Source organism: Piliocolobus tephrosceles, chromosome 14 (genome assembly GCF_002776525.5).
Source record: "Piliocolobus tephrosceles isolate RC106 chromosome 14, ASM277652v3, whole genome shotgun sequence".
Classification (NCBI taxonomy): Eukaryota; Metazoa; Chordata; class Mammalia; order Primates; family Cercopithecidae; genus Piliocolobus; species Piliocolobus tephrosceles.
In genome coordinates this window covers 107,809,141-107,836,054 of record NC_045447.1, presented here as the reverse complement: position 1 = coordinate 107,836,054, position 26,914 = coordinate 107,809,141, and the positions used below count along the sequence as shown (strand labels likewise).

General features: G+C 39.9%; 1 protein-coding gene and 1 pseudogene across 1 annotated transcript in view; one reads left to right on the top strand and one right to left on the bottom strand.

The window, feature by feature from the left end:
• Window positions 1-26,914, bottom strand: part of MFSD14B (major facilitator superfamily domain containing 14B) — a 76,965-nt gene that overhangs the window by 6,690 nt on the left and 43,361 nt on the right. The window contains exons 3-9 of the mRNA XM_023187778.3: window positions 22,870-22,932; window positions 13,599-13,726; window positions 11,041-11,155; window positions 6,983-7,201; window positions 5,187-5,300; window positions 2,384-2,455; window positions 6-118 (exon numbers count right to left, since the gene is read on the bottom strand). Coding sequence (XP_023043546.2) covers window positions 6-118; window positions 2,384-2,455; window positions 5,187-5,300; window positions 6,983-7,201; window positions 11,041-11,155; window positions 13,599-13,726; window positions 22,870-22,932 — 824 coding nt within the window. The remainder of the gene's footprint in view (window positions 1-5; window positions 119-2,383; window positions 2,456-5,186; window positions 5,301-6,982; window positions 7,202-11,040; window positions 11,156-13,598; window positions 13,727-22,869; window positions 22,933-26,914) is intronic.
• LOC111523294 lies at window positions 16,916-19,502 on the top strand (annotated as a pseudogene).

Below are 26,914 nucleotides of genomic sequence, written 5' to 3'. Positions count from 1 at the left end.
CTTACCAGGCCTGTGATCCGAAACCGTACCAGGCTAACTGGAGCATCTGGAAGCCCAAGCCAAGGAGGACAGTATTCTTATTTCCTAATGATCTCATCAAGATGCTAAGAAAGGCCGTCTGCAAAGTAAAGGAGACAACTCTGAAAAACCACATCAACACACAGAATTAAAATACAAGCTCTGTGTGTGAAGACCCTTCCCTGATGACCAGGGACCTCTAAGGGCACACTGCCTGACCTGCGACTTCAGAGTCTGGACAGTACTGATGACTCTCTACAGGGGTGGAGTGTTGGGAGCTCCCAGCCTGACCTGGGGCTCAACGCTTTCAGCCCCCTCCCCAAGAAGCCTGTCTACCTGGTGCTCTGCTGGCACTTCCCGAAAGAATATCACAACTGCTCACCAGTTACCATGATTGAAAGGGACAGCCTCAGTCTCTTTGGAGAAATGCTAATCACTTAAATATCTGTGAATAGCAAAATATGAGAGCTTCTGCTGGAAGGTTACAAAGTTGGAATTGATGTAAGTTTGATTTTAACAAATATATACTCTGCTAAATATAACTAGAGTGAGACAGTCTGAAAAAGGATTGGATAAAAGATGATTGGGCTGGCCGGGTGTGGTGGCTCACGCCTGTAATCCCAGCACTTTGGAAGGCCGAGGCAGACAAATCACGAGGTCAGGAGTTCGAGACCAGCCTGGCCAGCACAGTGAAACCCTGTCTCTACTAAAAATACAAAAATTAGCCAGGCATGGTGGCGCATACCTGTAGTCCCAGCTACTTGGGAGGCTGAGGCAGTAGAATCACTTGAACCTGAGAGGTGGAGGTTGCAGTGAGCCGAAATCATACCACTGCACTCCAACTCCAACCTGGGTGACAGAGCGAGACTCCATCTCAAAAAAAAAAAAAAAAGATGGCTGGGCTAACTAACTAGAGTTAATGTTTGATGTTGTAAAAAACCAAAATGATCAACTTGAAAGGTTAACATAATTTACATTTGCAACACATTTCAACAAAAACAAAAATGGTCTTTGCCTTGATGCATTCCCATAAGCCTTGTCAAATGGAGTATTTTCGTAAAGCAGTTTTGCAGCCTTCTCATTTCTCACTGAGAGAGGGTTACCACAGAAGAATGCTCTGCTTCCCTGGTAGCCATTTCAGGGAAATAACCCCTAGGCAGTACCACACAATACAGTGAATGTGCCTCAGCACAACAGTGAATTAATTTAAGGACAATATGCTTCATCTTTTCTGGTACTGTATTTACAACAGATGGGGAAATGGTTAATGCTCTTTACTCACTGAAAATTTTATATATGTATATATTCCCCCCCCATCTTTTGAGACAGTCGTACTCCGTCACCCAGGCTAGAGTGCAGTGGCACGATCTCGGCTCCCTGCAACCTCCATTTCCCAGGTTCAGGTGATTCTCCTGCATCAGCCTCCTGAGTAGCTGGGATTACAAGAACATGCCACCACACCCAGGTGATTTTTGTATTTTTAGTACAGACAGCGTTTCACCATATTGGCCAGGCTGGTCTGGAACTCCTGACCTCAGGTGATCCACCTGTCTCGGCCTCCCAAAGTGCTGGGATTACAGGTGTGAGCCACCATGTCCGGCCCTCACTGAATATATTTTAATGCTCTGATTCATATTTCTTCAGTCCTGGGAACAGTAGGAGTTGAAGCAGTTACCAATTTTCATTTCTGCTTTTCACTTCTACTTACATTTCAAGATTAAAATAACACTGAAACATTTTCTTAGTTGATTTTGCAATCCAGAGATAGATTATAATTATTTACTATTTTGGTTGGTATAAAGCAAAAAAAATAATTGACCCAGCAGAGGTTATGACAAATATTCTAAAAAGCAGGGAAAGTTGTATCAAAGTTCTCCTAAATCATCTTCTCCGAGAAAACACTAAATGGCAGATGACGCCGGTGCAAGGGGAGCGCCAGAGGCCCCCAGGGGCCTGGGATGGGGAACCACTGTGGTGAGAAGGCTTAGGCAGTGGCATCGGGCCGGGGCCCCTGAGCTGAGGGAGGCAAGGTTGAAGACAAGGAGTGGATGCCAGTCACCAAGCTGGGCTGCCTGGTCAAGGACGTAATTTTTAAAACATTGTTTTAAATAAAAACATAAAAAATTTCCCCTAAATTACACCCTCAAAAAACAAAATAAGGAATAGTTCTGTGGACCACATTCACATCAGTTTTCTTGATCTGGTATTATACTATAGCTGTGCAAGACCTTGCCATAGCAGGGGGTGAGGGACTGAGGTAGCAGTTCAGGGAATATCTCCCTGTATTTTTATATGTGGCTTCCTGTGAAACTATGGTTATCAGGATTTTTTTTAATTTTTAAAGTATAGATAAAATGATACTCACCTGAGCCACAATAGACAGAATTCCTACCATAGCTATGAACGCTGCAATTTTAACAGATCCAAAACCTATGACCTACGGAAATGGAATGAAAACACTTTAGTAATATAGATATTATAAAATAATAAGGAATATTATGTTCTATTACAATAAGTTGAGGAAAATTCATAAAACCAGTGGCAAATTAAGACAGTGCTGAAAGCTGAACCTGTATAACCACTAATTTATTAGCTAAAACTGATATAAGAAATCGTTATAAGCAGGCACAACTTGTGATATTTTCAGACATTTTCTATTATATGTCTACCTGTTGTTTTATATATCCTCTCCATCTCCAACCCACAAATTGATAAATATAATGATATCAAGTAATAAAAAATGAAAGAAAATGACTGACTTTTGATGCTACCAATACAGCACTGCTCATTAGCAAAGCCAGTGGCTCTCAACTTTGCCTGCACATTAAAATCATGATGTGAGCAAAAGACAAGGGATAAGGAGAGCAAGGGAAGGAGAGCAGTGAGATGCTGGAAGACCAATGGAGACCAATTAAATCAGGCTCTCTGGGGGTATGACACAGGCACAGGTATGTTTTAAAAGCTCCCATGGTGATTCTAACAAGCAGCCGAAGTAACCAGGCAATGATTTCTAAGCCTCTGACCATAACAGTATCTCTGAAATGTCTACAACTTTTAAGTCTTAAATATCAAGTTTTTAAAAAGTTAGGTTATTTTGGGGCTTGGCGTGGTGGCTCATGCCTGTAATCCCAGCACTTTGGGAGGCCGAGGTGGGCGGATCATCAGGTCAGGAGTTCGAGACCAGCCTGACCAACATGGTGAAACCCCATCTCTACTAAAAATACAAAAATTAGCCGGATGTGGTGGCACGTGCCTGTAATCCCAGCTACTCAGGAGGCTGAGGCAGGAGAACAGCTTGAACCCGGGAGGGAGAGGTTGCAGTGAGCCAAGATTATGCCACTGTATTCCAGCCTGGGCAACAAAGCGAGACTCCGTCTCAAGAAAAAAAAAAGTTACATTATTTTGCCCTATATTAAAATTCAGGAAAAGGACCTTAAAAATTATGGTATTAAATTATATACATTATTCTCATTTCATAAATGAGTGTCTTGCTTCCAGGCACACAACTGGCTAATGAAAAAGACCTAGGAAAACTATCAGAATGAAGAATTTAATATATTTCAATTTTAAATGTCACCAGAAAAAGAGGAATTTATCTTAGGAGGAAGCTTGCTCTGTCTGTCAAAGTAAACCATTAGGAAAAGGCCTGCCTTACAGTGAAATCAGTAAAAGAGCACAGGATGCAATGGAAAGGCAGTTTAGGTCTGAGCAATCCCAGAGAGCTGAAGAACGGTCGGAAAGGAGAAGTTTTTGGTTTTCTTTTTTTTAATTGCCTTAAGTCAATTATCTGTTTTGGGGGACAAAATGGGGTATAAATTTTTTTAAAGTGTAAAAGACTCTAGAGAAGGAAGATTTTGATTAATGCTTTTGAGCCCCTCTGAAGTCCACAGCAGCAGTTGAGCCATGACCTACTGAAGATGCCTCAGCAAGCTGGCTTCAGTCAGACCTGGAACAAGGGCATGTCTGAAATAAGTTTTATCTGTTAAATTTAATATTATTAAAGATTTAAAACATTACAGTATATGAATGTTACAGCAGCTTTATGCACAACTGTCAAAACTTGGAAGCAAGTAAGGTGTCATTCAGTGGGTGAAAACTGGCAAATCCAAATAAATACCAAAAACAAAATGAGCTATCAAGCCATGAAAGAACATTAAATGCATATTATTAATTGAAAGAAACCAATCTAAAAAGGCTACATACTGAATGAAAAAGGCAAAACTATGGAGACAATAAAGAGATCAGTGGTTGCCAGGGGCTGGTGCTGGAGGGAGATGAACAGGCATAGCACAACGGATTTTTGCAGTGAAAATTCACTGTGTTGATACTGTAAGGCTAGATACATGTTATCATGTCATCACACATTTGTCCAAACCCATAGAATGTACAACACTAAGCATGAACCCTAATGTAAACTGTGGACTTTATGTTAAGATAATTTGTCAATGTAGGTTCATCAGTTGTAAAAATTTCCCCACCCTGGTGGGAGATGTTGATAGTGGAGGAGGCTATGCATGTGTGGGGATAAGGGATATATGGGAAATCTGCATATTTTACTCTCAATTTTGCTGTGAACCTAAAACTGTTGTAGAAAAATAGTCTATTTAAAAAAAAAAAAAAAAAAACCGGCCGGGCATGGTGACTCATGCCTGTAATCCTAGCACTTTGGGAGGCTGAGGCGGGTGGATCACTTGAGGTCAGGTGTTCGAGACCAGCCTGGCCAATATGGTGAAACCCTGTCTCTACTAAAAATACAAAAATTAGCTAGGCATGGTGGTGCGTGCCTGTAATCCCAGCTACTCGGGAGGCTGAGACAGGAGAATCGCTTGAACTCGGAAGGTGGAGGTTGCAGTGAGCCAAGATCGTGCCACTGGACTCCAGCCTGGGGGACAAGAGCAAAACTCTGTCTCAAAAAAAAAAAAAAAAAATTATGTTTCTGCTAATTCTGATTCTCAAGAAAAAAAATTTTCCACAGTAATTATCTTACTATAAATCATTGCATTAAAGGTGCCCTGTTTAGTAATTATATGCCAGCACCTACATTTATAACTAGAAGCAAGGTCACATGTTTTTTCCTCTGCAGTGGCTTCCTCAAAATATCTTTAGACAAATCTCCATCTTTGATTTTCCTGGTATTGAAAGGCTACTACTAGCCACTCACTACTCACCTGCCTAAGATAGAGAAAAAAACTTGAATACTGTCCAGCTTCAGGAAGGTATGAAAGAAACACGGTGATGCAGATTAGTAAGACAGTAGAATCTTTTCCAACTTTCTTCAACGACTGAGAATAAGCAGAAAGAACACACTTAAAATGCCAATACCCATTTATGTTGCCAATGTTCTGGGACATTAGCTTCATTATTTTGATCTATTAAGATGAATAACAAAAGTCAAACAGTTAATAAAAGGAAGTTCTATCACCATCTTTCTGAGAAAGTTACAAGTCTTAATTTCAGAGGTATGTATTTCAAATCGTATAGCTAAAAACAAGGAGAAAAAAAAACCCCACAAACACACTTATTCATCTTTGTTAACACACTGTTTAAAATCCCTGAACAGATCCTGAACTTCCTATAAACAAAACCTGGAAATACATTCCTATAGAACCTTTTAAGAAAATCACTTCTCTCGATTCATAATGTAACTTCTTTAAAGTCATATTCAGTACAGAGGTTTCCATATATGTAAATTCACTCTATTCTTCAAAGTGTTCATGTTCAATTTATCTGTATATCTGGTAGACAGAGAAGTATGCTCCAGCCATAGGATCAAACTGGTAAGAACTTGTTGAATGTTACAACCTTGTTGAAAAATCCTTCTTACATACATAGGATTGTTGAATAGAACCAAATGGTAAGTTAATACCAAAGGAATGGAAAGTGCTGCAGAGTTTCTAGGTCATCAGATCATAGCTTTTATGTAATTAATAGCAAAAGCAGCTAATGTTTGTTGAGACTTTGCTGGGCAACAGACACTACGCTAGTTAATTTACACACATTAACAGTAATCCTCACAATTGCCCTGAAAAGTAAGCCACAGTAGCTCTACTTCACAGAGGAGCTTTGATGTGTAACTTGATCACTACAAAAGAAGGTGGGAAGCCTAACTGGCTGGCTCCCAACTCCACTACTGGCTTCCTTCTCTAAATATTTCTTTTGGTGTCTGACATTGTGACAATAATAGAACAGGCAGGATCCCTAGGTCATGCCCTCGGTGTATTTTAGAAAAAGTAATTTTTAACTAATTAAATGAATTTTTCTGAAAGGTAAACTTGGGGGACAAAAAGTGAAAACCAAACCGCTGGTTCTTTTTTTTGTGTACAAATTTTTTTTTCCCCAAGAACAATTTCAAACCAGGTAGGGTAGAGAGAAGGTGAGACATAAGATACTTTTTCCAGCTGTGTGACACATCACTTTCCCATGCCAAAAAAAAAAAGAAAGGGGTGGAGAAGGAGAGGAGAGTGAGGGAAGGAGGGAGGCAGGGAGGGAAGGAGGGAGGGAAGGAGAGAGGGAGAGATGGAGGGAGAGACATATTATAGAAAACAATACTCAATCTGTAACATATAAATTAAACATCTCTGGTCAAAATTAAAATAACTCATTCAAACCAAAGGCATTTATCCTTTTTGAGTTAAAATGAGTGAAAATGACCACTTCAAATGACCACTTTCACTTACTTTGTTTAAAAAGGATGAAAACAACCATGCAAAAAGAAACTTTCTTCCCAAATTCTCAAGAATTAACTAGACATTTTCTCTTCCCTTATGACATGCTTAAGTACCAATTCTATATGTTTCTTAATACAAAGACTAAATCCCTTACTTGCAATTAATTTTGTTTTTCTATTTTTACTAAAGAAATAATTCAATAACTGCTAGGATCCTTGAGGTTGCACATACATACTTTCATTTGCTTGGCTTAGAAAGACATTTAGGAAAGTAAATATTTCCATATTTTTATTTACCGCAAAAGGGTCCGCTTGTTTCCAAGAAATCTGAGCTCCCCAGGAAACCGGTCTCATTTTCTCAGGCAGAGATTCTGGAACAGCCACTAAGATGAAGCAGATGTCCAGAAGAGCCACCACTGTAGCCACCAGCACAACGAGGCTGTCTCCGTAACTGGCAGAAAGATATGCTCCAATGGCTGGGCTGCTGACAAGACTAGCCGCAAAGGTGGCTGAGACCTGTGGGAAAGCACACTCTCACCCAGGGTCCCACAGGTGAACACCTGTGGGGAAAGCATACCCTTACCCAGGTCCTGCCTGCTGCAGGTGCACACCTTCAGGAAAGCACACTCAACCAGGCTCCCACAGGTGCATACCTGCAGCCATGCTTCCCTGGCTTTAAGTAAGACAAAAGAAATGTGTTGCATATAAATTTTAAGAATGAAAAAGAATTAAAGGGATTTAAGAATGTATTCACAAATTATTAACTAACTGGAGATACCCTGCAGAGCTACAAGAGTAAAAAAGGATTATCTTATTAGAAATAAAAATTTTAAAACCTTCCCCAAAAATAAAACATTAGCTCTTTGGTCTTCTTTAACTGGGGACCGGGGATGTGAGACGGTATGAAAAGAATTCCTGTAGGGCTGACGATAAAACCTACGAACTACTCGGGGACTGTGCTTGATTTAATCTTCTAAAAACTGCACCGTTTGAACATTTTATCACGTGGTGGTCATTTCATTAGCACTGCCGGGGGTCGGCGGGAACCATCTGCTATTCTTAGAAAAAAAACTATTAACAACAAAGAATTTGTTGAGGTGGAAGTTGAAGCTTTTTGACTAGACAGCTGTCGATTTGTCTCTCTGTCACCACCTGACCCTGTCTAGTAGAGAGACCACAGAACCAGCTAAGCACACCCACAACCCGAAGCCACAGTGAAGCCCTTCACACTGCATTTCTATAAGCATGTGGAATGCCCACTTTATTTAGAACACAATCTGAATGGTCAGATGCTTATTGGGCAAATTCCAAATTATAACCACACTAAATGTCAAATGCGTATCTCTAAGTTAGCTTTTTAAACTTCTAATGGATTTTATTAAAAATCACAAAAATTCTGGCAACAAAAAAATTTTTTATCCATCATCTCCCAACTGAATTAAAAAACACTATATCTGAAATTAGTATTATACTAAAAGTACTATAAAAGCTAAAAATAAGTATTTTTGAAGGGAAAAAAAAGAATGTGGAAAATTCCAATTTGGGGAATAAGAATGCTTCATTCAATATTTACTGAGTATCTACTATGTACCAGACGAAGAAGACAAAGCTCTTGCCCTCAGTTTTTCCCGCTTTATTCAAGAATATCAGGGCGACCAAATAAGTGCATTATAAACTGCAACGACATGCAAAGTTATGGGAACATTCCCACACTCTTCTTAGGTGTTAAGGCAGCACTGCTGCAGCATCTTCAGGTGTTAAAGGGTTTATGGCCTCATGAAACTCTGCAAAATGTGTCTATCTTAAAGCCTAAAGTAGCCTACTTGCTTAGTTTTTTTTTTTTTAATCTAAACTCCTCTTTCATTTAACATTCAATACAACTCTGATGAATAAATCTAAAGAATGATTTCACCACAACAAACTCTTAGTGTTAACTCACTTATTAATTTGACTAATCACTGCTGTAGCCCTGAAAGAATTACTACTTTCTTGGTTTACTGAAGAAGTTTGAGTAAGGAAGTTGCACATACTTTTATATTGTTCTTTAATGGGTCTCAAAATGCTCCTTAGAACTTGATTGACACATTCTGTAATTAATTGGCAATAAATTCTCCTATATCTGTAAGATAGGTAGACTGCAATCCAGGCAGCCTTCCATGCTGAGTCGCTTATGCTGGCTGGGAGCACACTTCAGCTGAGTGCTGTCTCAGTCTGGATGTGCATGCTCACTGATTTCTCTCAGTGCCCCTATGAGTAGACATTAATCCTAACTGCCATTATACAATGAGGAGCTAAGCTGGAGAGGGTAATGAAGTCACAGGCACTTCTGGTTAGAACTCTCTGAAATCTTTCCTGAAAGCACTACTGCTCAGTACAACAGCTGTGTGAATGGTTTCCCAGCTGAAAGGGAGGAACAAAAATCTTATAATATTGCAGAAAAATGAGTACCTCAACAGGTATTTCCCATGCTGTAGAAGAAAGCTGTCCCTCACCACTCTGTTGGCCAAGCCTTATGGGCACATGTTGAACATGAACAACCTGCCTTCTTTTTTCTTTTTTTTTTGGCGGGGGGGGCAACTTTTGGAGTTTGGGGGGTTGGATTTTTTTTTTTTTTTTTTTTTTTGAGGCGGGTCTGACTGTTGCCAGCCTGGAGGGCAGTGGCGCGATCTTGACTCACTGCAACCTCCGCCTCCTGGGTTCATGCAATCCTCCTGCCTCAGCCTCTCAAGTAGCTGGGATTACAGGCGCACACCACCACGCTCGGCTAATTTTTGTATTTTTAGTAGAAACGGGGTTTCACCATGTTGGCCAGGATGGTCTCGATTTCTTGACCTTGTGATCTGCCCCCGCCTCAGCCTCCCAAAGTCCTGAGATTACAGGCGTGAGCCACCGCACCCGGCCTATTTCTGTTTTAGGTGTTCCTGAGTGAGCTCCAAATCTTGCCTTATTTGAAGCTTTCCTATCAGCTTCTATCTCTGTCCTCCTCCATCACGACTCTGGAGAAGCCCCTTTTAAGGGCATGGCATGAGAGGGACATTCAGGAGTGGAGGGAAGAAGCAAGGAGAGAGAGGGAAGGTAGAAGAGTCAGAGGGAAGTGGGGTTGAAAGAGCAGTTTTCAAACTACTGATGTCTAAAGTCAACAAAGTAAAAACTGTTGTGTTCTGTGGAACGGTAGTAACTCATTTATATGCCCATCATTGATTCAGGAAGTTATTCATTCAGTCAGCAATGAATGAGAACTTACTCTACTACAGGAAGCAGATTTAAAACACCCAGGAAAAGGAGATAAATAACCTAAGTTTCTGGCATTCAATCTCTCTCCAGCCTATTCCCCACAACCTAGCCAGATCATCTTTCTTCTTCCACTTTCTTATTCTGAATGTTTTCAAATACAGAGGAAGATGGGAGAAGGGTACAAAGCATACTTCTATGTCTCACAGGTTCAGGCTTGGAACACATACCCACCCATGCACATCCACATGCTATGCTATCTTTTCCCCGAACCATCTGAAAATAACTGGCAGAGTCCTGACACTGATGTAAAACACTTCAGCTATCTTCTAACAAGTCTTTCTTCTACATAACCATAATGCCATTACCATGCCTGAGAAAATTAAAAACACTGGTGTGAAATTATCAGAAAAAAGGTCTCCTATAACTTTTGTTATTCAGCAACTATGTATTTGATGAATGAGTGAACGTAGTCCTTTTCTACATACCATGTCCCAAATGTATGTCCAAAACACACAACCAGCAATAGAGTTAACAATGGATTAACATTGCTGAGGTTCAGCACTTCTCCAATTAAAATTAGGTGCACAAAGACTTGTGCACCTTGACTGCTTAACACTCCTCAGGATCAGATAACAAGAAACGAATCAGAATAATTTTTTTAAAAATTCAAATGTTCAATTGTAATCCCCATTGTTGAAGATGGGGCCCGGGAGGAGGTGACTGGATCATGGGAGCAGTTTCTCATGAATGGTTTAGCACCACCTTCCTTGGTTGTAATAGTGAGTGAATTCTTTGAGATCTGGTCGTTTAAAAGTGTGTAGCACCTCCCTCTTCGCTCTCTCTTCCTCCTGCTCCAGTCATGTGAAGATGCCTGCTCCGGCTCTGCCTTCCATCATGAGTGAAAGCTTCCTGAGGCCTCCCCAGAAGCAGAAGCCTCTACGCTTCCTTTATAGCCTGCAGAACTGTGAGACAATTAAACCTCTTTTCTTTATAAATTACCCAGTCTCAGATATTTCTTTATAGCAGTGCAGGAAAGGACTAATAAACTCACTTTCCAGTAAATTTCTAATACAATGTTAATTACTATTCTGGTTAAAAAAATATATAGTCTATTATCTTACCCATCCATAAGCTGTACTTCGCTCGTGCTCCTGAGTGACATCAGCTACGTAGGCAAATATAACAGAGAACGTGACCGAGAAGACTCCAGACACAGAAATCATTGCAAAATACCACCTATAAAAAGATTATTTTAATGACCCAAGAGAAAGGGAGTATATGTACACCTTTATTACCTGAGCCAAAGACATCATGTAAAGATTACACATAAAGAAATAAGTATACTTGTATATGTATGTATACTTAAATATACCAAAAAAAATTTAAGACAGGAAGAAGTAGAAACATACTAATTTCATCATTGTTCAAAGGGGGTCAGTAAATGCCCCCTAAAAAAACAAAAGAAGAGGAAAAACGGAAAGAATAAGGGGATTAGGTAAAAGTTATATTTTTAAAGGTAGCCGACAGAAAAAAAACCTTCTCAAATATGCTAGCTATAAGTAAGAAAAAGACATACAACAAATGATTTGACGATCTACATAAAAGCAGAAATCATAATGAAAAATATTGTATTAGTGTAATTAAGACCAAAAATTTCTATCATGTGATAGGTGCTTTTTTAAAATTAACAAAGAAAAATCTTATAGAACAAAAAGTGGGGTTTACTTCAGGATAGACAAATATTTAATATTTAAAAATCTATAATATAATTATTCATTTTAGTAGCTCTAAAGAGAAAAGGGGATCACGGATCACGAGGTCAGGAGATCGAGACCATCCTGGCTAACACGGTGAAACCCTGTCTCTACTAAAAATACAAAAAATTAGCCAGGAGTGGTGGCGGGCACCTGTAGTCCCAGCTACTCAGGAGGCTGAGGGAGGAGAATGGCGTGAACCCAGGAGGCAGAGCTTGCCAGTGAGCCGAGATCGCACCACTGCACTCCAGCCTGGGCAACAGAGCGAGACTCCATCTCAAAAAAAAAAAAAAAACCACACACAAGAGAAAAGGCAAATAATATCCATTAATGCTACAAAGTCATCAAAATCTGACATGTACTCTTAATGTTTTTTAAAAATCTGTGGATACAATAGGAATATTTTTCAGTCCAAAAACTAGCTTAAAACCTAATGATGAAATACTACAATACTCCCTTTTTATATATATAAAGAAAATAAGCCCAAAATCATCACTTTGATTTACTGATATTCATTAGTGAAAGCGATTAGCAAAAGCAGTGAGCAGTACGAAAACTGGAAGGAAAGAGATAAAATTACAGATGATATTAACATACCTAGAAAACCAAGCAATTAGAAGAGCTCATGTTGCAGCAGAACAAAAAGGGTAAAATTTATAGGAACAAAACTTAACAAGAAATGTACAAGATCTAAAGAAAATATTTTAAGCTAAAAGAAGGACATTAAAAAGTCCCAACTCATTGGAAAAGCATGACATCTTGGACATAAAGACTCAATACCAAAAACTTCATCAACTCATAGAAAATAAAATGATTATGGGTACCCAATAAATTTAGAATGTGATAGATGTTAGCATAAAATTCCTACCAAATAATCAAATGAAAATATTTTCACACGAGCCCCCCCCAAAAAAAAATATTAATAGGATTAAAAACCAAAACAAAACTACCATATGTGTGTTCTTCACATAAGAAAGAGCATCTCTGCAATAGGAATACACACCAAAATACCATCTTCTGTTATCCAAAAAAAAAAACAACTAAGTTACAGCTCACATGCAAATTCCGACCTACCTTTGGTAACTAAATGGGCTTTGGTCACATGCTAAATACTCTCCTGATTTATACAAAGGAAAAAAAAAAGGGCTGGGCACAGTGGCTCATGCCTGTAATCCCAGCACTTTGGAAGGCCGAGGCAGGTAACCAGGAGTTAGGAGTTCAAGGGAAGTCTCACCAATATAGTGAGACCCCGTCCCTACTAAAAATACAAAAATCAGCCATCTGTATAGTCCCAGCTACTCAGGAGGCTGAGGCAGAAGAATTGTTTGAACCTGGGAGGCAGAGGTTGCAGTGAGCCGAGATCATGCCACTGCACTCCAGCCTGGTCCACAGGGGAAGACACTCCATCTCAAAAAAAAGAAGGAAAAAAAACGAACTCAAATTCACGTTATGATTTAAAATAGGCTATCAGCCTTACGACAGTATATTTTAAAGTGACTCCCGCCTATTATGATATAAACTATGTTTGTGTCAGTGCCCCATAGCGATGAGGCTGACAAATATATTTACAAAGTCAACTAAAAGCCACAGTGATGAAGACGGGATTGTTAGCCCACTGCCAGGGTCAAACTCCCATACCTGACATCATAGCAACATCAGCTGCCTGAAGAGGCATCTTTTATTTCTATTTCTTCACCTAAATAACTTCTCTCAGACTTAATTCTAGAATGTCTTCACTTCCCCATTTATAAAATGGATAGATATAATGACAACTGTCCAAACTGGCTTTCAGTATTACCAGAGAAATCAAATGAAAACACAAGTACAACTGCTTTGTAATAGTTAAGAAGTGCTCTGCAAATATAAGTATAATTTACATGTGACTCAAAACAGGCAGTCAGGAGGTGAAGGGCCAAGTCACTCACCATGGGCTGATCCTCATCAGCGGGATTGGGAAGCAGGTGAAGAATACAGTGCCGAGAAGAAAGGGCTTCCTCCCCCACACATCAGACAGGGCACCTATGAGTGGGGCACTCAAAAAAGAGAGCAGACCCTGGAGAAGAAACAGAAGAAAAGGTTAGTTTTGTAATTTGATCCCTCAACTACCTGTAATTCATATTTTCTAAATGCATTAACTCTAATTCATTGTACTGGCCCCAAAACAGAATAATAATTTGAAACATTAAATACAAACTAATATTTAAAAAATAAAATGAGGCCCGGTATGGTGGCTCACGCCTGTAATCCCAGCACTTTGGAAGGCCGAGGCAGGTGGATCACTTGAGGTCAGGAGTTCAAGACCAGTCTGGCCAACATGGTGAAACCCCGTCTCTACTAAAAATACAAAATTACAAAAAACTAGCTGGTCTTGGTGGCAGGCGCCTGTAATCCCAGCTACTCAGGAGGTTGAGGCAGGAGAATCACTTGAACCTGAGAGGCAGAGGTTGCAGTGAACCAAGATCACACCTTTGCACTCTGGGCTGGGCAACAAGAGCAAAACTCTTGTCTAATTAAAATAAAATATAAAATAAAATAAAATTCTAACCAAAAATGTAAATGTTCTATCAGAAAGGGAAGGAAGAAGTAAAAAAGCTTGTTTTCCAGAAGGAATCAGAAAAGAGAGATGACATGAGATATATATATATACACACACACATACACACACCCACATTTGGCCCTTAAGATGAGCACACACCAAGCATATGGGAGGAAGCTAGAAATTTAAATCACTTTAATAAATATATATGGCATATCAATTCTGCACAAAACTCTGCATTAACTGGTACAATGACACCCAAATGAATGTACACCATATACTATCCCCAGGGCCTCACAGGGATAAAGAAGAGGAGTGTACATATGTTTAATGCTCAAAAGAAAACGAGATTCTTCGTCAACTTTGTCAATCAAAGTAAAGTTCTCTCTGCCTGATGAGTTTAGGAAGAAGGAGATAATCCAACCTGAACAACAACTACAGTTGAAACTAAGGGGAAGAGTGTGAGACACAGGTAACACCACACAGAAGCAAAGGAAGTCAAGGAACTCACATCCACTACCTGCCCACTATTTGCCAGTCACTCTGTCGGCTGGCCACCTTCACTTCAATGCTACAGACAGCAGCAGAGTGGGGAGAGCAGGGATGGACAAGAGTAGAAAAATGCTGATGAATAATGAAATAGGTGATGAGTACACAGGTATTCATTACACGATTCTTTTGTGTATCTGAATTTCCATGATACATTTTAAAAATTCCTCAGCACATCACATGAATAGGACACTCCAAAACCTGGCTCCTGACACACATCCTATGCGTGGCTGCATGCAATACTTCCAGTTTTCTGGACATACAATGTTCCTGTGTGCCAATGGGGCTTTGCACGGGCCTTTGCATGCATGTCCATCCCACACTTGGAGCCTGGAAACTGCTAGTGATTCTTCCCAACCCTGGGAGAGAAGCACCTCCTCTCCTCTATCTAGTCTCTTAGTTCTTCTATTATGATTTCAGTACTCCATTAAATCACTTGTTATTTGTCTATCTTCTCTACTGGATTCAAAATTGAGATCAAGGTCAGAAGGATGAGGTTTCTTCTTATCTTTGTACCCGGGGTGCCTATCACAGGGCCTGGTAAACACCGGTTTTCAAATACATTTGGTGAATTGAATAGAACTTTTCGGAGAAAATCAACTCACAGAAGTCTCCAAGTTCACATAGCTCAAAAGAAAAAGGAACAGATTCCAATACCCTATCAGCCACCAACTGATTAACCCAGGACAGCAGACAAACTGATAAGCGGAAGGATTCAAAGTGAAACAGCTTCTTTGGGGAAATACCCAAGGTTCATCATCTTGCACCAAGAAGAATAAGGACATGGGCACACATGGGTGGGTGAAAGAGGGGAAAGTTTAATAGGCAAATGAAAGAAGAGTTTCCTCGTACAAAAGGATTATTATTAATACTTTATATAAAAGCAGCTGTGGGTAAGTTAAGCTTCAGGCACAGCTAGATGGACATAGGGAAGGAGTTTATAATGTGGTGTCATCTGGGTTCTCGCACCAATTCTTAGTAAGGTGTCTCAACAGAGTAAGCAGGACAGTTTTTGCAATCCTAGGCTTACTACAAGTTAAGTAACCCCAGTAGACTGAGAAAACCTCAATAGCTCTAGCAGGAAATTCCTCTGGAGAAATATCACTGATCTAGTTTGGATCATTTGCCCATTGTCCATGTATCTAGTTTAAATCACTACACAGCCAACCCTCTGTATATGCAGGCTCCATATCTGTAGATTCATCCAATCATGGATGAAAAATATTTGGAAGAAAACAATTAAGAATAAGAATATAAGAATAAAAAATACAAATTAAAAAAATACAGTGTAACAACTATTTACATAGTATTAGGTATTATAAGTGCTCTAGAGATGAACTGTAGTATAAGAAGACTGAGAATGAGTGGCCTAACAGGTAGAAAGAAAACTATGCTAGGCCAGGTGAAGAAAGCAAGTAAAGAAAGTCTTTTAAGAATGAAAAAGGGGCCGGACATGGTGGCTCACACCTGTAATCCCAGCACTCGGGGAGGCCAAGGTGGGCGGATCACCTGACCAGGAGTTCAAGACCAGCCTGGCCATGGTGAAACCCTGTCTCTACTAAAAATACAAAAAATTTGCCGGGCATGCTGGTGTGCGCCTGTAGTCCCAGCTACTCAGGAGGCTGAGGCAGGAGAATCGCTTGAACCCAGGAGGCAGAGGTTGCAGTGAGCTGAGATCGCACCATTGCACTCCAGCCTGGGCAACAAGAGCGAAACTCTGTCTCAAAAAAAAAAAAAAAAAAGGAAAAAGGATCAGAATAATTCTGGTAGAAAAGTGAGTGTGGAAGTCTACTTGTAATGAATGTAAGACAGCATGGGAAAGAAAGAAATGGGGTAGTAGACTGAGGAGAAAAGGAAAAGAGGTTTTGTTTTTAAGACTGGAGAAATAGAATGCTTGTATGCTGTTAGGAATAATTTAGAGAGAAAAGTTAAAATACTGGGGAAAAAAGGCATAATTGCTGAATTCCTGAGAATGGATGAGATATGTGAAGAAGCTGGCTTTAGCAAGAAACAAGGACAGTTCATCCTTAGAAACAGGAGAGGAGGTAGAGTATATGAGAACAGATACATGTAGGTGGATGGTAGATGTGGTGATGGGAGATGAAATTTCTCTTTGGATTACTTCTATCTATTTAGTGACATAGTTAAGGTCATCAGATGGTGGAAAAGGTATTGCCTCCAGACAGAGTAGCTAAAGAATTAAGTTTTCAAGGGTTGGGGTTTAGCCAACCAAGTGTGACAGAGTAAAAAGAGAGCAAGCTTTATATGCAAAGCAGTCATCATAATGACTGACCACAGAATTTCAGCCAAGAAAGATGAAAGTGAGGATACAGGGTTGGGGTGACAGTGAAAGGCAGGTAGGATGGGTTTTCACTGCTGATATATTGAGCTGTAATACAAAATACAGTAAGCTAGAATGATAAGGAGGTAGTGGTTGAATACTAGCATATATAGAGAAACAGTATGTATAATGGTTAGAGTCTGGATGCTGGAAGCAATACTTTTTGGGATAAAATTCTGGTTTGAGCAGTTGCATCTGTGAAACAACAGGCAAAGTATTTATCTTTATGTCTCAATTCACTTATCTATGAAAGGGAATAACGAGTACCTATCTCTTAGAACGTTTGCCATTATTAATACTACGTAATGGTTAGAGCTATTATAAGTGAATGGCTAACTTAGGGTGGAGGGAAATAGATCAAGGAACTGAAAGACCACTATTATTGGAAGGATAATCTGTGTGGATATTGAAACAACCAAGAAATAAGACAGGTCTTGGCTGGGCGCGGTGGCTCACGCCTGTAATCCCAGCACTTTGGGAGGCGAGGCAGGTGGATCACGAGGTCAAGAGTTTGAGACCAGCCTGGCCAACATGGTGAAACTCCGTCTCTACTAAAAACACAAAAATTAGCCAGGTGTGGTGGTGTGTGCCTATAATCCCAGCTACTCAGGAGGCTGAGGCAGGAGAATCACTTGAACCCAGACAGTGGGGAGTTGCAGTGAGCTGAGATGGCACCGCTGCACTCCAGCCTAGGCGACAGGGTGGGACTCCATCTCAAAAAAAAAAAAAAAAAAAGACAGGTCTTGAATATTGCTAAAATTTCCTATTCAGCCACTAGTAAGATTATATTGTTGCACATTAGTGGTAAACACAAATTACCTGAATTTGGTCATAATAGTTGTTAAAAACAAAATTTTTAAAGTATTGATTTTAAAACTAAGTTTAATGTAGAATATTTTTCAGTAAATTTAAAAATTTACCCAAATTGTTATTTCACAATTTCTTTTATATTTGTAGAATATACTTCAACAACAGCAACAAAAGGTTTCTCAACAATCTAGAATTGTTCAGAGAGTCTGAAAAGTTATATTAGCAGTTCATAAAGGTCTGTTGTATGTGGCAACACAATACATTGTTATAAAGCATAATGTATTTATGGAAGTAGAAGGTAGTTCTTTCCAAGTTTATGAAAAAACAATTTTCAGATTATTAACTACTTTCCATTTTGAATTCAGTTTCTTTCCAAGTTTATGAGAAAAAACATTTCAGATTTTTAACTACTTTCCATTTTGAATTCATTGTTTTTGACGTAAGTAAATGTATTTTTACTTTAGGATTCTAATGGTTTTGTAAGGATTATTCCAAACAAAAAAGTGGTAAATTGGGAATTTTATTTAGAAATGTACTTATGCATAAACTCTGTATGTTATTAACACTTTAGTCATAGTTCTCTGTTTAACTGGAAACAGAAAGTCTGTAAATTATTTCTAGGTTGTGTTTCACTTGTTTATGTATCCACAGTGTTTGTTAAATAATAAAAGTACCCAAATGGGAGGATGTCTCTTGTTCGTCCGGCTAATTTTATATTTTTAGTAGAGACAGGGTTTCTCCATGTTGGTCACGCTGGTCTCAAACTTCCAACCTCAGGTGATCCACCTGCCTTGGCCTCTCAAAGTGCTGGGATTACAGGTGTGAGCCACCGTGCCCGACCCAGTCTGACTTTTTTTTCCACAATGTGTCTTTCTGAACACTGTAGACCAAGCTCCAGAAACTGCACCTGTGGGAAAGGCTATTATTTGTTATTTGTAGTCAGTCCAGGGAGATCCGAGGACCACAGTGGCTGCCAGTGTGGGACTGAGTGAGGAGGCAAGCCCAGAGCGTTCAGCCATGGCTGAGCTGCGCACCAGCACCGTGGTAGCCATCCCCACCGATATGCCACATGGCCTGGCCTGCGCAGCAAGCTGCCCTGTGCACTGTGTACCGTCTCAAGGGCTGCAGGAAGGCCAAGTTACTGGCTGTATGAGAGTACCCCAGGAGCTCCTGAAAAGACCTACTGCCAGGACCAGTGCCCCCAGAGATGGAACGTTCAGAGGAGCTCAACAAGGACCCAAACACCTTTAACTCCTCTTATAAGCCATCCAGATTCCTGATTATGCCTTTATGCAAGACTTGGCCAAGATGTATGAGCATCCGCTTGCTCTCACTAGCGCCAACCTCAGCTCCCAGGACAATTCTCTGAATGTCATGGAGTTATAAGACCTCTGGCCTCAGTTGTCCTTGGTCATTGATGGGGGACTAACTAGGGACAGCCAGATCCCTGAGTGTTGCCTTGGCTCAACTGTGGTTGACTTATCTGTGCATAGAAAGTTAGGCATCATTTGTCCAGGCCGTGCCCTGGAAAGTACTACAGCCTTCCTTCAACAGAGGTATGGGCTGCTCCCCTCACGTGCATCCTACTTGTGAAACTCAGGAAGCAGGAAGGCCCATGGCCTGGTGCTGGATACCATGTGTCTGTCCACTGATAATTGCCAAGCCCTCATTTGCAGAGGCCACTGGAGCTCCTGCACTAGTCTGACTTTTTTTTTTTTTTTTTTTTTTTGAGATGGAGTTTCGTTCTTGTTGCCCAGGCTGGACTGCAATGGCGTGATCTCGGTTCACTGCAACCTCCGACTCCCAGGTTCAAGCAATTCTCCTGCCTCAGCCTCCCAAGTAGCTGGGGTTATAGGCATTTGCCACCACGCCTGGCTAATTTTGCATTTTTAGTAGAGACAGGGTTTCTCCATGTTGGTCAGGCTGGTCTCAAACTCCCAACCTCAGGTGATCCGCCCACCTCGGCTTCTCAAATTGCTGGAATTACAGGCGTGAGCCACCGTACCCGACCTAGCCTGACTTTTTTTTTCCACAATGTGTCTTTCTGAACACTGTAGACCAAGCCCCAGAAGCTGCACCTGTGGGAAAAGCTATATTTATTATTTGCAGTCTCATGTAATATCAGCCAAAGGCTGAAGAGGTTAACAACATTCCTAGGTGGCCTTATTCTAATAAGTTTTTTTTTTTTAAGTGAAAAGTAATTTAAATAGCAGATTTAGAATCTAATGAGAGCCTCCTCCCTGCTGGGTGGTAGCATTCAAAATGGTTCAGACCAGCTAAAAGTGCCAATGCTGTTTAAAGTCTCAGGTGACCAAAGGCATGGGTTGGCCTCCTGAAGCTGGAACCACATAGAGCCACGGGCCACTCCCTCCTCTGAACCAGTGGGGCCAGTGGTGTCGAGCACTGTAACTGCTGGTGGGGAAAGCAGTCATTTTCGTCTAACACTGGGACGTCTGCTCAGTTGGTGGGGGTTGTCCAAATTAAAGAATATTGAGAAATAAATCTTCACTATCCTTTCAGTCAGGGACTTTTTTCTTATTTATTTATAAATTAAGTTGTAGTTATACCTATAACACTTTCATCTAAGTCCAGTGTTCTCAGTAGCCTTTTGTCTATTTATGTGTACTAAGTGTTCAACATAATTACTGTTGGGCATTTGAACTTTGCTTTTCTTTAGTAAAAAGATAGACGCTTTTTTTTTAAAAAAAAAAAAAGTACCCAAATGATAAAAAATAAATAAAATGTTGTTTTACATATAAATATCCTCAACTTCTTTCTGAAAACAGGCAAATAATATTAACTTATTAATATTTAATATTATTTATTATATGACTGTTTTGTAAGAGCTATGAAAACAGTGAATTACAATGGCTAAATTCGGCACATTACTAGGGCATAATTTTTTTTTTTTTTTTTTTTTTTGGGGCGGGGGCTCCCCCCGTCCCCCCCGCCGGAGTGCAGTGGCATGATCTTAGCTCATTGCAACCTCCATCTCCCAGGTTCAAGTGATTCTCCTTCCTCAGCCTCCCCAGCAGCTGGGACTACAGGCACCCACCACCACGCCCAGCTAATTCTTTGTATTTTTGGTAGAGACAGCATTTCACTGTGTTAAGCCAGGACGGTTCGATCTCCTGATCTTGTGATCTGTCCGCCTCGGCCTCCCAAAGTGCTGGGATTACAGGTGTGAGCCACCACGCGCGGCCTTAGGAATAATTTTAAGTATGTTGTTCAGTACAAAGTACAATTATGCATAGATTGACATTATCTAAACTGGAAAGCATAAATTAGACTCTATACTCATATGCTTTACTATAACAGACTAAAAAATACTATTATACTTTAAACCCCTATTTAACCCTTTTCCTACTTAGAAAAAACAAGTGCAGTTCACCGCCAGCATTCATTTAATTTTACATATACACACTCTTTGAGGCTGAAGCAAAGCTGGTTGATTTTTCAATGTGAAAGTAAAATATAAAAAGTGTTCATAGAGTTATTTCTAAACAGAACATCAGAATAACCTGAATCATCAGAACTGTCTATTTCAAAAAAACTGGATTCATCAAATGAACTTTAAACCGATAACTGTTCGAGAACAATGTTAACACCACAGGTAGAGGTGCTGCGTTTTCTAGGATTTGACATTTTCAGTGACAGAAAGTTACTATAGTTTGTAACTGGAAACACCACTACTGAAAACAGAAGGCAGGCCAGGCGCAGTGGCTCATGCCTGTGATTGCAGGACTGTGGTAGACCAAGGCGAGCAGATCACTTGAGGTCAGCAGTTCAAGACCAGCCTGGCCAACTTGGTGAAACCCCATCTCTACTAAAAATACAAAAAATTAGCTGAGCATAGTGGCAGGCACCCGAAATCCCAGCTACTGGGAAGGCTGAGGCAGGAGAATCGCTTGAACCCAGGAGGTGGAGGTTGCAGTGAGCTGAGATCACACCACTGCACACCAGCCTGGGCAACAGAGCGAGACTCCATCTCAGAAATAAAATTGTTTAAAAGAATGAGGAAAGGTCAGGTGTGGTGGCTCACACCTGTAATCCCAGCACTTTGGGAAGCCAAGGCAGGTGGATCACAAGGTCAAGAGATCAAGACCATCGTGACCAACATGGTGAAATCCTGTCTCTACTAAAAATACAAAAATCAGCTGGGCGTGGTAGCACACGCCTATAGTCCCAGCTACTCAGGAGGCTGAGGCAGGAGAACTGCTTAAACCCAGGAGGCAGAGGCTGCAGTGAGCCAACATGACACCACTGCACTCCAGCCTGGTGACAGAGTGAGACTCCGTCTCAAAAAAAAAAGAATGAGGAAAAAGAATGCTATCAGTAGAATGATGTCTTTTGTTTCCAAAGTCTATATACTAAAGCAATGCAAAAATAATAATAAAAGCAACATGTTTTGTGGCAAAGTTACCTTGGAGTAAATGCAGTACCGCTGGTGAGCATTCTTGGTGCAAACAGGAAAACGGTTAAAAGCCGTTTTTATATATATCATATTAAAATCGACATAATGAATTAAGACTAATTAAATCAAGGGGTTATTATAAAGCTATGGCCAGTGTATCACCTGGGCTTCCTTCTTCCTCAGATATACTTCTTTTTAATATACCTAAAAAGAAGATGGTAGCAACTGCCCACTTTATTCTGTTGATAGGCAGAGAAGTTAAAAGTTACATAATTAAACCCTTTATAACCTGTTGTGTACACAATAATAAAAATGAAGTTAGGCCTATAGAGTATTCACACTGCTATTTGCCAGTAAATCATTCTATGCCTTATGTATTTGTGTTGTATTTTAGAGTGACTTTTAATAACACAGCTAAAAATTTAGATTTCAGTTCCCAGAACAAACAGTATTTGTTTCCCAAAGTCCCACTAAAACGTCCAGAATTAAACTACCAAGGATTCCTGGCTTTGGTTCATTACAAACCACATAAAACTTTTTTCTTACCTTAACACCTTGAATGAGACCATTCATGAGGAATGTGTGTTGAGAAAATGTTTCATGTAGAACCTACAAAAAGCAAACAAACATCAAGACAAATTCAAATTTAAGTTAAAGGAAAAATGTTCTGTCTTTCTTAATGGCATGCTACATAAATAAGCCCTGCAATGAATATTATAAAATATCAATAAAATCCAAAAAAATAAACAAACAAACTGGTACATCCGGACTATCACTGAAAAGAAATGAGCTACCAAGTCACTAAAAAACATGGAGGAACCTCAAATGCACATACCTAAGTGAAACCAATCTGAAAGGCTACATATCGTACTGTATAATTCCAAGTATATGACATTCTGGAAAAGGTAAAACTATGGAAACAATAAAAAGATCAGTGGTGGTCAGGGATTGTGAAGGAAGGAGGGATGAATAGTCAGAGCACAGGGGATTTTTAGGGCAATGAAAATGCTTTGTATGATACTACGATGGTGGATACATGCATTATCAAAACTCAGAGTATAGAATACCAAGAGTGAACCCTAAACTACAGAATTCGGGTGATAACAGTATGTCAGTGTAAGTTCATCAAATAAAACAAATATACCCCTTTAGAAAGGAATGTCCATAGTTAAAAAAAAAAAGGCTATGCGTATGTAGGGGAAGGGATAAAGGGGAAATCTCTGAACCTTCCTCTCAATTTTGCTGTGAACCTTAAATGATTCTTTAAAAAATTAAGTCTTTAAAAAAAGGAAATTAAAATCTACTCACAAATTATTTCCAACCTTTTCTCTAACAACACTAAGGTTTAGAAAAAGTTTGTCATCTCAGCTACTGACATTTGAACTCTACTTGCATGTACTGAAGAAAAAGAAAAGCAAATGAAGGACACCAAATATTTCAAGTGAAATACCAAAGTTCTCAGAAAAATCTTCCAAAAATAATAAATTTAAGTCAGAGATATAGAAATTTTCTTTAAAGAATAATATAAAGACTAGAACTGTTGAATAACTTGATTTGTCACACACATCACAAAAATATGGTAAAATGCAAAACAAAAAAAGTGTATTTAAAAAAAACGCTTATCGCATCATGTCAATTTTTTTTTTTGGAGATGGAGTCTCACTGTCACCGAGGCTGGAGTGCAGTGGTGCGATCTCAGCTCACTGCAACCTCTGCCTCTCAGGTTCAAGCGATTCTCCTGCCTCATCCTCCCGAGTAGCTGGGACTACAGGCGCCCACCACCACGCCCAGCTAATTTTTGTATTTTTAGTAGAGATGGAGTTTCACCATATTGGCCAGGCTGGTCTTGAACTCCTGACCTTGTGATCCACCCACCTCGGCCTCCCAAAGTGTTGGGATTATAGGCATGAGCTACTACTCCCGGCCTGATCATGTTCATTATTAACCCATTATCTCTCAGTCCCACATTCTCCCTTCTGTACTCTGTCAGATCAGAGCTAAGAGACTATGGACATTTCTCTGACTCCCCTTCCCCACAAGCTTCCTCTTAGTTTCTTTCAGTGGGAAACAGAGGGTGGAGTGAGTGCTGGTCAACACTGCACCAACACCTCCAGGGTTCTCTCATGCTGTCAAAGGAGCAGCAGTGCTGGTCCTTCCCTAATCCCACCTCAAACCTTACCCTCTCAACCTCAGATCACTGCTATAATTCTACATGGAAAATGATGCAAACTTGCATTCCCTTTGTACAGGTGATGCAGTTTAGGAGTAAGAGACCATCATTTTAATTTGGCAAAACCATATCTATGGATGAATGACAGAATATATACTCACTGAGCTACACACTAAACTAGATAGATCTCACGTAATTTCTGACAGTATGGGCCCATTTCAAGCAATCGAGCTACCATGCAGGCAATTCCTCTAAAAATTTTCAATCCATGCTTTTAGAAACTCTTCTACTGTTTTCTACCCAACCTCCCCAGCAAAAGGAAACAGTGAAACCTTACTAGAGAAAAAAGTAAAACAAGTCAATAATATAAAAAGGCTAACCTTCATAAAATAAAGAAGTTGTAAATAAAACAGCTATATTCTACTCAGGCTTTTGATAAAGTTTAAAAACCAAAATAAAGTATGTAAATAATTTAGCTACAAAAGGCAACAAATGTTATCAGAATAAAGTAAGCCTAATAATAAAAGGTGTATTAAATATCTCAGAGATCAAAGCTTTTATTTTTAACATCTCTATATTTTAAAAATCTCAGGCTTAGCCAGGCACAGTGGCATACACCTATAATCCTAGCTACTGAGGAAGGTGAAGTGGGAGGATTGGCTTGAGCCCGGAAGATCAAGACTGCAGTGAGTTATGATTGTGCCACTGCACTCTATCCTGGACAACAGAGCAAGACCTTGTATCGATCAATCGATTGATTTATCTATCGATCTATCTATCTAAATAAATAAATAAAAACCTTAAGGAAAATATCCCCTGTAAGTATTCTTGAGATGGACTACAGTAAACATAAAATAAAACGGCATTTGCTTGGGAAAAAAAAAAGGAAACATTTTAAAAGAAAAAAATGACATTTGCTTCTCACTTTTAAAACAATAACTATAAAGTTTTAAGAAATGAACTGTCTTCTAGTACAACAAAGCTTAGAAATATCTACATGTAATAAACATACACAGAGCTGTGTTTCTTCACTTCCACAGATAAAACAGAAAAAAATATGAAATCAAATTTACAGCATTCCTGGAAAGCCAAGAATCATAAGGCGCTTCTGGATGATACAAAACAGATGAGAAAAGGCTGACAACAAAACCTGAAAGAGCTGAAGAAAAGTAGCACTTGAAGGTGAAAGAGAAGACCCTGAAGAAGTTCATTTTCCAGAACCCGGAAAGAAACCTCCGGAACCAGAGGAGTAGGAAAAAATAGCCATAAATGAAAGGGTACTAAAAGGTCACAAAGTAAGCTCCCTGGTGTCTTCCTCTCCAGGGATTGTTATTGTGATAACAATCACAAGCACAGTTCTCTGAAAACTGTGGGACTTCTAAGTGGGATACTTGCAGAATTGAATGGGATGAGATTCAAAAAGGACGGTGCCCCAGATCTCTTAAGCTGCCAAAAGTGCACAAAGCCCTATGACCACATAATTCCATAGAGTACTTCAGTACGGTAGAATACCCACACTTCCACAGAGCAAGAGTGCCTATAACCAGTCCCTGCATTAAATGTTAGGGAATAAAGCTTTCCACCTGGGCCGAAGAACTACACTCTAGTAACCACAGGTATCTACACTACAGGTGGAAAACTGGCTACAACCTGACTGTAAACTTGAAACAGCCTTTGCAAAATTATGACTGAGCCAGTGAAAGATCTAACTTAACTGACTCCATTTTACTTCTTACCTCCAAGCTGTCCTTGTTCATTCCTGGGCATAGCATGAACTAACTTTGGGAGAAACTTAGTTTATAGTTTTTAAAACAAAGACAATAGCCCTTTCTCAAAGCAGACCTCCTTCTTGCCTGGGGACTAGACTGCCTTTGCAGGACCAACATTAGCCACAAGATTAGAAATTATGGGTATGAATCAGGCAGCTGGAGGCTACAGGATTCAGACCCTCCCTAAACTGCTCCTAATATCACTGCTTGAGATATTCTGCAGACCCTACACTTAATGGATCAGCTGGCACCACCCAGATTGATAAACTGGCTCATCTGATCTTGTGGCCCCCACTCAGGAACTGACTCAACTCAAGAAGACAGCTTTGACCCCCTATGATTTCATCCATGACCAATTCTGTAGTGTGGTTCATCTTCCTCAAGATTGCCTTGGTCTAAGATCTGCCTTTATGTCTCCATATATTTTATAATCGGCTCTTCAATAGCCACAAAATAACCTGTTAAGAATTTTGATTATGATTGCATTGACTACAGATTAATTGGGGAAGAACAGACATATTGTCTTTCTTTGTTGTTGTCTGATTCAAAGTCTCACTCTGTCACCCAGGCTTGGGTGCAGTGGCACGATCTCGGCTCACCACAACCTCACCTCCCGGGTTCAAGCGATTCTCCTGCCTCAGTCTCCTGAGTA